The following is a 13768-nucleotide window of genomic DNA, read 5'->3' as shown; positions in this document are numbered from 1 at the left end:
AAACAACCCAATCCACTGTAATAACGAGATAGGAACGAATGGTAATCAATGGGGAAAAACAAAAGTCAACATTCGTGTATTCACAATCACAGGCTGGCTTAATCGGACTATCCAGAAGCCGGAAGTTCACATTTTGAGAACTAAGTGTCGAAAGTTTCGTTTGGGTTTACAGGCGAAGCATTGTAGGTAATTGTTTAAAATCGGCCAAGCGCGCGTCTCGCTCGCCACACGCAATGACTAGTTCAGAAAATACAAAAATAAGGTAAACGGAGGCAGAGTGGTGTGCGGGGCGGGATGTTGGTATGTGGCAAACGTAATCGCTAATTTGACGTTTATTACATGCGCAGAAATTAACGGTTAGCGCTACACTTACTTAGAAGGATTGTAGCGGGCTAATCGAGTTCATAAACTTATGAGCAAAAATTTGATCAAAAATATCTGAACGCTACTCTATTGTTAACGGCGTAGAAGCGTGTTCAGATATTTTTGATTAAATTTTTGCTCACACGTTTATGAATTTGACTGTAACTACTGTGTCATAATAATTTTCCTTGTCAAGCAACGTACGATGAGTCACGATTTAGTTCTACAAGCTTTGTTCTATATTGCTACAATCAAGAACCCGTCATTAGTACCAACCAAAACAAACCACAACCTCCCAAAGTTTGTCTTGTGGACCACGGAAAGTAGGGTACCAAATCAAGTTATGCAGTACCTTATTTTGTACGCAATATTTTCTCAAAAGAAATATCATTCCAATTATCGTAGGAAGTCATCAAGTGAATAAAAGCGTATAAAATGGAAACAAAGTAAATTAATAAGCTTCATTAAATGTGAAAGGTATCAATCGGAAGCCCTTGTTAATTCTGTTTCAAGTTTATTTAAAATTCACAATTCAAAGCCCCGATGTACTTTGTCGCAGTGAATAAACACTTGACTATACACCTACATAATAGCTCTCGTGTGTGCCGTAAAATGATCTATTCCGAGAAATGTTTTAGCAAAGTTGGTACTTTCATAAGTGAATTAAATAGGTACATAATAAATAACATTGAAGTGATTTAGGACTTATATTATTATAAAATCACTAGCCTGTTGTCCGCGACTCCGTCCGCGTAGTATTCGTTTATCGCTATCCCGCGGGAACTATGTAATTTTCCGGGATAAAAACTATCCTATGTCCTTTCCCGGGACTCAAACTGTCTGTATATCGAATTTCATCTAAATTGGTTCAGCGGTTAAGACGTGATTGAGTAACAAACATCCAAATCTCCAAACATCTTCAGAAACTTTTCACATTTATAATACTCGTACCTATTAGTAGGATATTTATTAGTTTTTAAAAACGAGTTTTGTGGTGCATAGTCAAAATAGTTAAAAAAATATTGCTGGCTGAGATTATTTGTCTCTACATTGTTCATAAGAAAGAAAGAAAGAAAGATAATACATTTATTCACAACACAAGACACAACAATAGTATTAAGTACAAATAGACAACACGTAGGAAAGTATGTGTCATTGCGGTTGTGAATAGGACACTGGCTCAGTCTAATGCTGAAACGTTAATAATAAACGCCCCAGCGCTGATTTTCAGCCAGCACCGTTGGTGACCCTCGCGCCAAGCACAAAAACTTCAAAAACAAGAAAAGAATAATAATAAGGACCAGAGGCCGTATTGCCTTACATTTCTGACGCTCGTGATCGCAATCAAATGACAGTTTTTTTATGCGAAATCTGTCATTTGATTGCGATCGCGGGCGTTAGAAACATTAAGCAATATACGGCCTCGTTTCTGACGCTCGCGATGGCAATCAAATAGCAGTATTTGTATGGGAAATCTACCATTTTACTGGATCGCGAGCATCAGAAACGTTAGGCAATGCGGCCTCTGGCCAGCATCTTGTAGGTATATTTCTCTTATTTCTTGTGGAAATATTTAAAAACATAACAACTTCATTTTCTTTTGTTTTATAACCAAAAGGCATTATGTACTCTTAATTTACTTTTTTAGGTTACCTACGGCATGTTATCGAAAAGAGATTCCCCACCAATTAAGAAATATTGTTTAGCCCTGTGTTTTTTATTTTGTTCGTCTGTTCGTCATGGTTGTTTTAATTAAAACTACAGAGAAAAGCAATTAAATTAATAATTGTGTTGCCAGGAAACATGGATTAGGATTTTTGCCATTAAGGTAAGTAGTTAAAAGGTTCTTGCAGCTTTGAGATCGATGACCCTCACATGTGAACTTGGAAATCGGGTGTTTTTTTTTTACTTGTTACTCCACTAATCCACTATACAAATTGACAGTGGCATATTTGCTGGCCAATGTCGAATTTACGTTTTATTTACTTTTATTTTTTATATTGTATCGTTATTGCGCAAGTAAACGTTAAACTTTTCAAATATTGTAGGCATACCTATAGTGATTTGGGTATATTTTGTAGGAAATCGTGCATGCCTTTGGAAATCACCATTTGGTGAAGTGAAATCTCGAGAAAGACCACAATCGGCTACGGCATGCCACGGGAGTGACTCAGTAACAGTACCTACTTATTTCACAGGTTGCGATTCGATTAAGTAGAACTGAAGTCAAAACCAAGATATTTTGTAAAAAAACATAAACCCAGATAAAGTTACAGTTAACTTTGTTAAAACACGAAAAATAAAATTATTAAATACCTAAAAATGCGACTCCAAAAAAAAAACGCTAACAAATTGTTGTTTAACAAGCGGACGTAATTTAGAAATTAGTTTTAAAATTGACCAAAATACATTATTATGAAATTTATGGCCCAAGCTTTAACCAATTAAAAACTCGTTTAGTTTCAAAAGGCTCATCATAAGATTAACTTCAAAGAGACTCGATATTTAATCTTTTTTGAAAGAAAATCCTAGCTCCTGGTTATTTTTCAAGGCTTGAGGTCCATCGAGAGTATTAGGAGTATCTTATTAGGTACGCTTAGTACAAAGGCTTCCAATATGATAAGTACTTATCAATAAGTCCATTGGATTAAATTTGTAGGTAGGTGGGCTTTAAAAGAACATCGATATAATTTGCCCAGAGTTTTATTAAGTACCTACAGTTAATGCCACGAGAGTTGAAGTGAATCACACATCTACAAAATGTCGTGTAATGACAGCAGGATTTTGACATTTACTCATTCATTGCATTCATTTTCCTTTTGTGCAATCAGGTATTTTTGTAGCTGTGTGTGTATAATCATTCGCTTCAACTCTCGTGGTACTATCTATACGTGCCTATAGATTGTGATCATCATCATTGTCATATATCATCATCATCCCAGGCTATATATGTATGTTTCGCTTCTGGGAACAGTCCTCTTCTCAGAACGAGGGGGCTTGGGTTGTAGTGCCCATGCGGGCCTAGTTGCAGATTTAGCAGAACTTCACACACACCATTGCATTTATGCGCAGGTTTGTGCAGATTTCCTCCACCGTAAAGCTCGTAGCAAATTTCAAATCTATGTATATCATTTGTCAAAGGTGTGAGCCCAGATTTGAACCCACGATCCTCTGCTTGAGCGCCAAGGTCAAATCACTAGGCCACCACGGCTATTGATTGTGATACAACTACCTAAATACTGAGTGTTGTCTGCAACTGGAACAATTAGTTAAAATATGTACAAGGTTTACCTAAAATAAAAAAATATTTTTGGGGTCTATCTATCTATCTATCTATAACAGCCCTTATAGCGCCCGTCTTCGGACATAGGCCTCCTCTCTACTTTTCCAGTCTTGCCTATTCATTGCCACTCGCATCCAGTTTACGCCAGCTTGTTGCCTGATATCATCTGTCCATCTTTTTGGTGGTCGTCCTCTACCGCGGGTGTTAGCACGGGGTCTTCACTCCAGGACTCTTCTCGCCCAACGACTGTGGTCCATTCTAGCAATATGTGCTGCCCATCTCCATTTTCTGCGTTCTATTTCTGTTATTACGCCTCGGAATACACCTTCTGGACTGAAAGAAAAACGAGTTGATCAGACAGAAGACTAAAGTGAATGACGTAATAACAGACTTTTTTGGGTGTCTGAGGTAAAATACAAATTATTTATTTTTATTTTAAGTTAATGATTGCATTTATTTTCGAAGACCTTCTTTAATTATTTCGAATTGCCAAGTTTAATTTTACTAGATTTTTTACTCAACACCTAAGCTCAACACTAGTAGTTTATGATTGACAATTGCGCCTCGCCGTTTTTAGAAGAAAATCAAACTGACAGTACCTACAGTCAAAAATGGCCAGTATGAAATTATCTAACTAGTATGCAACCTCTCTAAAACATTTAAGCGCTCGGTTGTTTTATGCGATAAACGCCGCGTTAAACTCAATGCGTTTGATGCACATCAATTTGCATCAATATCTACAGATAATTTAATTACCAAACATTGTCTTACGCGGTGAGCGCAGCGGCAAACGTATGTTTGGTAATTAGATTGCCTGGATTGTGATTGGTTAGATAGGATGTGCGTCAAACGCATTGCGTTTAATGCAGCGTTTATCGCATTAAAACAACCGAACGCTTAATTGGCGCATGTTGCATTTTGCAGCTTTTGAACTGGGCACAATAAAAAAAGGTTTATATCCTTCACGGGTATATTTTTGTAAGGCCGTGTATTTATTTACAACGAAACTTCATTTAAGTACCAAATCCGTCTGTTTAGTCTGCGAAGGAATATGTAAAGATAGAAACATTCGTAGTACGTATGTACACTCAGGTATAAAAGATGATGCTCGATTTCGAGGAACATGTTTCAGCCAATGTACTTATAACGTGAAGCCTGAATATTACTGTCAATAAGGTTTTGATAAAGGTACAGCGAAACGTGTATACAATCATCGAAATAAATACCTATGCTAGCAGCAACTTGCCAAATAGATATTTTGCTGACGGAGATTTTCGCTAATTGTACTTACATTGTGTCCGTTCTGCGGAGACGATCCTGACCGGACCACCGGACTTTCGTATTGTCACCACCGGAAACTGGTTAAAATGATCAGAGGGCCTGCTCCAAAATTCGAAAAGCGAAGGTCGTATCGTACCGTCCCTCTCACTCTCGTATTAAATAGTATAACCTTTAGAGGGACGGTACGATACGAACTTCGATTTTCGAACTACGGTGTAGGCCCTCTAGTTAGATTTGACCCAACCACAACTAACAGGGTAAGTTAAATAAAAGCTTGTAAAAACCGGTCTTAAGTGTGAGTCAGACTCGTGCACTGAGGGTTTTTTTATTTGACTGGATGGCAAACGAGCAAGTGGGTCTCCTGATGGTAAGAGATCACCACCGCCCATAAACATCTGCAACACCAGGGGTATTGCAGATTGCAGATGCGTTGCAAACCAGAGGCCTAAGATGGGATACCTCAAGTGCCAGTTATTTCACCGGCTGTCTAACTCTCCACGGCGAAATACAAATCCGTATAAATTATACAATGTAAGCAGTGTGGAGTCATTTCAGTTTGATTACTGACATAGACATAAAAAATTTAGATTTTCCGTCTTGTGTGCCGGTATATAATGAGCTATCTTCATATCAAATTTCTAGTATCTGCAATAACGAAGTACCCTGTAGGTTTTGCCGTAGCACAGTGGAGATGTGCAGCAGGGCTACTACGAAACTCGAAACTCGAAGTTCGTGTCGTGCGGTCCCTCTGACACTTATGCTTTTTAATACGAGAGCGAGAGGGACGGTACGGTACGAACTTCGAGTTTCGAGTTACGTAGTAGCCCTGCAGAATCGATTCTACTACGAAATTCAAAATTCGAAGTTCGTATCGTACCGTCCCGCTGACGCTAATATTATGTCATACGACAGTGATAGGGACGGTGCGACACGAACTTCGATTTTCGAATTTCGTAGTAGCCCTACTGTACCTCCGTATCTGTTAGTCGTTTTAGTTTAGGCACATTAGTAAATAAATAAATATCACAAGACAATTCACACCAATTGACCTAGTCCCAAAGTAAGCTTAGCAAACCTTTTTTTTTTTTAGTACCATGGGACACTTGACGCCAATTGACCTAGTCCCAAACTAAGCAAAGCTTGTACTATGGATACTAGGCAACGGATAAACATACTTATATAGATAAATACATACTTAGATACATATTAAACATCCAAGACCCGAGAACAAACATTCGTATTATTCATACAAAATCTGCCCCGACCGGGAATCGAACCCGGGACCTCAAGCTTCGTAGTCAGGTTCTCTAACCACTAGGCCATCTGGTCGTCACGTCTCACGTACTTGACTTAAATCTATCCAAAAAAGAAACACATATCTCGAGATTCTCGAGTTATACTCGCACCTAACTGTCACGTCATATTTGCAGTAAGGAACTAACTAATACAAACAACCAAAGTTTTTTTTCTGGACTCCTGTGAGATAGGACGTTATAAATTAAATAATCTGTGACGTAAAAGTACGTCTTATAGATGTACCAGTACAGATATAGGAATTTCCCTGTTAACGTGACGACCGTACTTACCTATCTCTGCAACATAGTGTAACTAGGATTAAAAAGTTTTAACGAGATAACCAAGATTAGAGATTGCTTCATAAAATCGATTTAATAGGTACAATACAAGAATAGTTATTTATGCAACTCTATCGTAATAGGGGTCCTTAAAACACGAGTGTGGTTTTATGTAACGAGGCGTAGCCGAGTTTCATAATAGGGTCACATGAGTGTTTTAAGGCCTAATTACGTACAGTTGCATACAATATTTTATCTACATCCATTTAAATCCTCTATTATTACTGTGTTTAAGAACTATTCAGAATGAGCTGCATTAACGAGAACTAGGTATCTCTGCCCCACGAGCTGCGCCCGCTGCGCGCGCGACGACCTGCGCGCCGTCCTCGTTGGCGCGGCGCGGCGCGCCCCGATGCTGTAATGATGTATGAAATCTCGATTACGATACAGCCGTGTTCATAATAGAATCCAATGTCGTAAAACTGGTCATTATCTATGGTTTTTCAAACGCATAATGGAGGATTTACTATATGGGTCAGGCACGGCGCACTTCGTGATATAGATGCGATTCTGTAAGTATTAAAACACCCCACGTCGGCGTGGTTTAACTTACTAGGGCTATGAGCACCGTCCGGCACGCACGCTCGCAGTGTCTCGCTCGAACGAGTCGCGCCGCGTAACGCTACGTGCAGCTGTGTGATTTTCGTGAAACTGGTTCACAAAAAAATATTGCATTCATATTTATTTTATTTAAGTATATATTCAAATTCTGTACCTACATAACATTATACTAACTAACCCAATTCTATACGAAGTTGGTGCTGAATAATAACAACCTTCGCGCGCAGCGCTAGAGTTCAATGTTGCTTGGTGGTGCGCGGTGATTTTGCAAATAAAAATTGCGTAGGCATATAAAATGGCGGCTTTCGTCAACAGCTAAACAGAGAACCTTCTGTACTTGTACTATTACTTATTCTGTCTATGGGTGTAGATAAAATATTCTTGAGTGCATGCACACCTCAAAACAGAGGTACCTACCTCTGCAGTGATTTAGCAAAAACACAAAAATATTGTAAGTAGACAATAGACAACGCATTATGAATGACAGACTGTCAACATTGTTGTACCATCGTGGTACCATCTATACTTCATTTTTTTTTAGCATTAGAATGAAGGTTATCTTGACGTGTCTTTTTATTGAAAAGCACTTTTGAAAAATAAGTCACGCTCGTAACTATTAGCAAGTAGTTTCAAATTAATACAATTGATGTATATTTTCCCTCTAACCATAACGCGCTCCGGCGGTTTTATCGAACGAATACCTATTGACATAAAATGTATCGACAATGTTGAGGTTGCTGCGTAACCGGACGATACTTAATTCGCTAGACGATATTGCAACGGCGTTTATAGCTAAGCCGGCACAGTGGGGGGTAGAGCTGCAGTTCTATTAGGTACTTTAGTCATGGGCCCTGAATATGGGTCTAAATATCAATGAAACAAAAGAGTGCCAAGTTAGCCGTGGTTTGCTAAGAAAGTCCGACTCCGAGGATGTTTATGGCTTTGATTCATATTATAACTAATATAATTCTTAGGGACTGATATTAGGTATAAGTAGGGTATTGCCGATTAGTGACACATCTAAAATTAGGCGACAGAAAATATAGTTCCCATTTTCAAATGTAATTTTGCACATGACTTTAGAAAAACTCAAAGATGTTAGCCCGGATTCCAACCCACGATTCGCTGCTTGAAAGGCCATAGGTCAAACCACTAGGCTGCCCTAACTAAAACTTGACCGGTTCTTATTGGTTGTTTTGTATTAAATACAGAAAAATAATAATTACTTTTTAACAGCAAGTAGGTATAACCTACATCAAACAGTTTAAAGTAGGCAGACAGACTAACATTTGGTGCAGGTACGGTCGGTTTCCGTCCATTTTAGCTCTGAAAATCGTTCAGTTACGTATTTTTGGAGTAGGTACCGAGGTACGAGTAACCGAGGTTGTGAACCTTGTCGTGTGGACAAGGTGCACGAATGTTAATTAAAAGCAAACCCGCATGAGGTACCGAAAACTACCTTGAAACCACTGAAACTTTAAATGGATAATTCCAAGTACTTTGTTAATAGAAGTTAACTGAAGTTAACTGCATCAGTGTCCCCCAGGGAATCTTAAGTCATCAAACAGATTGACTCTTGAGAAGAGTCGAGTCACAACAGTTCTTGCTGTTCGGAGTATACGTTCACTCCAGTCAGTCGTGTACAATTTAAATACATTAGAAACTTATCTCGGGATCTACGCTGAAGGAAAAAATCGAGCGAAGCAATTCAAAGGTGAGCATGAAGTTTCTCAACCAAACTGGGTCCACGTGGGAACTACAACTCGCGTATTAGAAACTCCGCTAAGTATCAATTAGGTACTGAAATAGAAAAAATTATAGGTAAGTAAAAAATATATTGTGTAGTTTTTTTTAAATCGTGTTTGAATAGAAAAACTCGACTGAAAAACCATTTACTACCCATCTTTAATGATGCGGTATTTATCTAGATTACTTGCAATTATGCTCAAGGTAATAAAATATGGTATTTATAGGGGTCAACGACTCATAAACATTTGAGTGTATTCACGCAAAACGATGGCTAGGTGTTTGGTGCTTTCAAAAGATAAATGCTGCCCTGATTAGGTGAGGTTCATGTTTAGAAAAGTTCTATTTATGTTAGTAAATTGGCGCGGAAGGAGCCTACTGCTAGTCATTACCGTCTGGCGCTGTCTCAGCCTAAAATTTCTGTTTTATCAAGATGAAGGAAACTAATGGGAATATCTATCGCACAGGTGGCCGAGCTAGTTTTAGGTCAGGGTGTAATCATTATTATCATATAAGCCGTAGGACGTCCGCTGTTGGACATGTCTCCCCCATAGACTTCCAGTTGCTTCGATTGGAAGTGGCCTGCATCCACTGTGAATCCGCGGCTTTAACCAGGACCACCGTGCATCTCCTGTCCTGCGCCTGTTGCTCCGCGTCTCCCCAACTCAGCCCGGCCGCCCGCAGCTCGGCGTCCACGGTGCGCTGCACGTGTGCGCCTGCCGGCCCCGCCGTCTGCTCCCATGCGGCCTCCACGTGAACGCGACCCTGGCTGTATTGTCCTCTTGTCTTCTGGCGAAGTCTCACGAAGGCCCTTTGTACCACTGGGGTACCATAGGACGACAACACAACACACACACACACCGTGCATCTCATTGGTGAACGTCATACGCTGCGCTCTCTGATCAACTATATAGACATGAAAATGTAAAAATAAAAGTGCACTGCATGGAAATGAAAATACGCAAAATAAACAAAATAGCACTGTAATAGTACTGTAATGTGACATGCAATAAAAAGAGATAGGGTCTGTGTCGATGGTGAGAAAATGAATATCGAGAAAGTTGTAAGTACAAGTTCTTTTTACTTTATTAATAGTAATTTGAAACGTTTTTGAATTGGATTCTTCAGCTCTAACTGAAATCATCAGAGGGGTAATTTTGTTTAAGCGCGAGCTGATGAGGGCCTCTGGAAGTTAGGGATGTCTACGCCTGTTTGATTCTGGATGCCTGTGACTTGGCTTGCCTGTTGAATCCCCGAACAGCTGGCATCGACACTGGCACGAAGCTGGTATTTCTCTGGAAATAAGTAGTAATTTGAGAAGCAGCTGTCTGGCTATTGTAAGTGACGATTAACTTACAATAACGCTAGGACAATACAATCATATTTTATGGGGCTGCTAATCTGTACTAATAATGATTTTTACCAGTTAAAGTTGGTACTAAATATGTCCCACTGTTGGATCCCAAAGTTAGAGGCTTTGGTTGGGCTGTAGTTCCCACACGGGCTCATAGCAAATTGGGAATTCCATACACACCATTAAATTGCTTAACAGGTGTATCTAACTTTTCATTCACCAAAGGACTCGATCGATTCAAATGAAAGTACACACATAAATTCCAAAAAATTGTAATATCGGTCTACCTAACTTAGTTATTTAATTTAAGTAGGTGTGTGCAGTTTGAGAGTAGCTTCATAGATTTCAATTGCTCTAAATTTTGTGGTAACTGTAGCAAGAACTTGTGTAATGAGAACCACCTGTCACATTGCACCTGCTCTCCTTTTTACCCGACTGCGAAGAAGGAGGGTTATTGTAGTTTGTAGGCATATTACCTATACAGTACCTACATTTCTGTCAATGTCGTTGTTAATACTTAATTTATTTATTTTGATATTGTACCGCAATTTTTCTGAATAAATCATTATTAAATCAAATCCACGCACTAACAAGAAAATTAATGGTAAACCTTTTACTTTAATTGATTGAGTGATTATTATTTTTGAATGATGTTATAAAGTAGAGTCAATCACGATGACGCGTGCCGTGGTTCTTATTACAATGTCATTAATGTCTAATTTTGTCAAAATCACGCGTCTTCGTGGATGGTACTAGGTATACCATTGTCACGGTTAGGTTAACATAACATTAGGTAAGTATTATTTTATTTTCTACGTGATACTCACGGACCGCGATCTGTTTTGATATTTTAACGCAGTTTCAAGCATTACAAGGCTAATAGATGTTTAGATTGAATCAAACTTACAGAGAACGTCCAGGCAGCAGGTTGAATACGTGTTTCTCTCTGAAGCTCCTACTATTAGGCAGTGGCAATTTTGTCGCATCAATCTCGTCGAAGTTACCAGCTATAAATTATATAAATAAATCAAAGTCATGTTAGGGAATGACTGTACCGATTTTACTGCTCTTTGATTTGTTGGATTTGTCTCCGCCCCAAATAGCAAAAAACTAACGTAAAGAAAATTTACCCAAAAAAAACTCATAAGAGTCTGGCCAGCGAGTCCTAGCATTAGCAATGTAAAACAAACCTCGTTCTGGCAACCCTAAAAATTAGTCCTTCAAGCAGGAATTGTAAATCAAAACTAAATAGCAACAATTCACATTTGCATAAATACGTGGTCAATGTTGCCCCTTTAGTGAAATCTTTTACAAACAGACTTGATAAGTACTTTGAAGACAAATACACAAGTGAACAATGATATGCACGCATCAGCTATAAGCTGCCTGTGCGTTATAAATAATAACAATAATAAAGAAAAGGATAACATAACAGAAGAGGACTAGGTAATTTTTCGAATAAAACTACGGGCAGTTATCGCTAAATTTTAAAAGTTTGTACGAATATGCAAACGTCAGCAACTTTCCGGCGACTGGTTTAGTACAAAACGGAATTCATGACATTTCTATTTCTCTTATTAGTAGTTGTCTGATGAAAATAAATGGCTACATATTGAATATATGATTGATACAGTCGTTACGTCCATAATATATGATGATACGTATAAATATACCTACATACTCGTAGCTGTCGTGCCTAGTTACATAGGTACGTACCTATCGTACACGTGATACCACCACAATAGCAAAGGAGCAAGGTAAAAGAAAATAGAGCTCTCACCACCACCATAGCCAGTGTCTCCATTTCCCAGATTTTGATCGTCATCCTATAAATAACATTTAAGTCTCACTTTAATTAACACCAATATTTTTGTGAAGATGAAATTGTGAAGAAAGAAAGAAAAAAAAAACATTTCCACAAAATTTGGCATAAGTAGGTATATTGACAATAAAACTGTAATCAACAATAGAATCCAAAATAAACTGCATTCATTTTTTTGGAGGTGAAAGAGCTGGATCATGCTGGATGAATACATTTAAGAATTTTGTTACTTTTACGGTCATCCCGTAAAATCCATATCGAAAATACAAACTGAAACATAGATGCACAGAAAAACCAGAAAAAGAGGCCAGCGCTGGACTGTCCAGTGGTGGTGTAGCGGTATAGCACGCTGCACGAAATGCTGAAGACCTGGGTTCGATTCCCAGCGCTGGCCTCTTTTTCTGGTTTTCCTGTGCATCTATGTTTCAGTTTGTATTTTTGAACATACATTTGTTGCATAGACGTAGCTATGGTAAGGTCGCGGGTGAGCAAAGTAACGCCTGAATCAAAATGAACCACCGCCATTCATTTAATTTTTCAAGAGCCTAAAGCACAAAAAAGCGATTATACTTAGCTTGATGCTGCAAGCCACACCTCTAGTTTTTAAAGTTTTACGAACCTGAGGAACAGCAATAGAGCCAACTAACAACCCTGCAAGGGTGAGAACAAGCAATCCTTGCATGATGTTACCTAGTGAAAAAAATATGCTTCATAAAAATAGTGATCCTAACAAAAACATGCTGTAAAAATGTTCCAGTATCAATCGAAATTATTTTCTGACAAAAAGTACCTAATGAAAACTCATAAACAACTAAGTCTAGGAGATTAATGTAATAGAAAGAGTAAATTTGGCTAAAATGTGCCTGTTGTGGGATTCCATATACTTATATTGTTGAAAATACTGTAGGAGCCATCGTTACTATTACGGACTTATCACAACACTAACTACTTGCTTTTTTTTGAGTTTGTGTTTATAAATGTATACAAACAACGGCCAAGTCATATATAATCCCTAAATTAAAAATACATTCAGTCGAATATAGATCCTTCTCCTTTTTTTGAAATCGGTTAAAAAAGCGTTTTGTCTAAATTAAATAAAAGTACCAACCAAGTACCTACATTTCAAGCTTCCCATGCTTTTAATAATAATAATAATAATTATAATTTTAAATCATGATCATCATCATCATCATGTCAGCCGAAAGACGTCCACTGCTGGACATAGGCCTCCCCCAAGGCTCTCCACTCAGACCGGTCTTGTGCTTTCCGCATCCACCGCGATCCCGCGATCTAAAATACCGATTTATTTTAAATTCCTCTATTCCTTTACGATAATTATTATTTAATAATAACTCACTCATTTACTTTATTTTATTTTACTCATTTGAGTAATCACAAAACAAATCGTCTCTTTAAAATAATCGCCACCAACTTACCTTCGTGAAAATCCTCGAATAAGATCGGTCGGAACCGAAAATCATTTTATACTAGAAGCTGTACCTACAGCATGTTGTAAAAATAATACGATTATGTTTTCAAAATTAAATTCGACCATGACGAAATGCAATTTCTTACATGAAATCCTAATTTAATGAACTAGAACAGATTATTATATATATTGTTACTGCGCGACTAATGTAATTGATGTGGCATGACATGACCATTTAAAATAACATCTGATTCAATATATTTAACGCTTGTTGGTTTTACAAGAGGAACGTACG

The 13768-nt window shown here is 38.2% G+C and overlaps 1 protein-coding gene across 1 annotated transcript; it reads right to left on the bottom strand.

Moving 5' to 3' along the window:
- Nucleotides 1–9929: 9929 nt before the first annotated feature.
- On the bottom strand, nt 9930–13505 carry LOC141437062 (uncharacterized). Its single transcript, XM_074100266.1, has 5 exons — nt 13481–13505; nt 12664–12734; nt 12003–12048; nt 11130–11229; nt 9930–10163 (listed from the first exon to the last, which is right to left on the bottom strand). Exons 2-5 carry the CDS (start codon nt 12724–12726, stop codon nt 10061–10063), a joined length of 312 nt encoding a protein of 103 aa, XP_073956367.1. The 5' UTR covers nt 12727–12734; nt 13481–13505; the 3' UTR covers nt 9930–10060.
- Nucleotides 13506–13768: the final 263 nt, after the last annotated feature.

The sequence above is a fragment of the Choristoneura fumiferana genome, chromosome 17 (genome assembly GCF_025370935.1).
Source record: "Choristoneura fumiferana chromosome 17, NRCan_CFum_1, whole genome shotgun sequence".
Classification (NCBI taxonomy): Eukaryota; Metazoa; Arthropoda; class Insecta; order Lepidoptera; family Tortricidae; genus Choristoneura; species Choristoneura fumiferana.
Note: the sequence above shows the minus strand (reverse complement) of the source record. Positions and strands in the feature narration are given on the sequence as shown.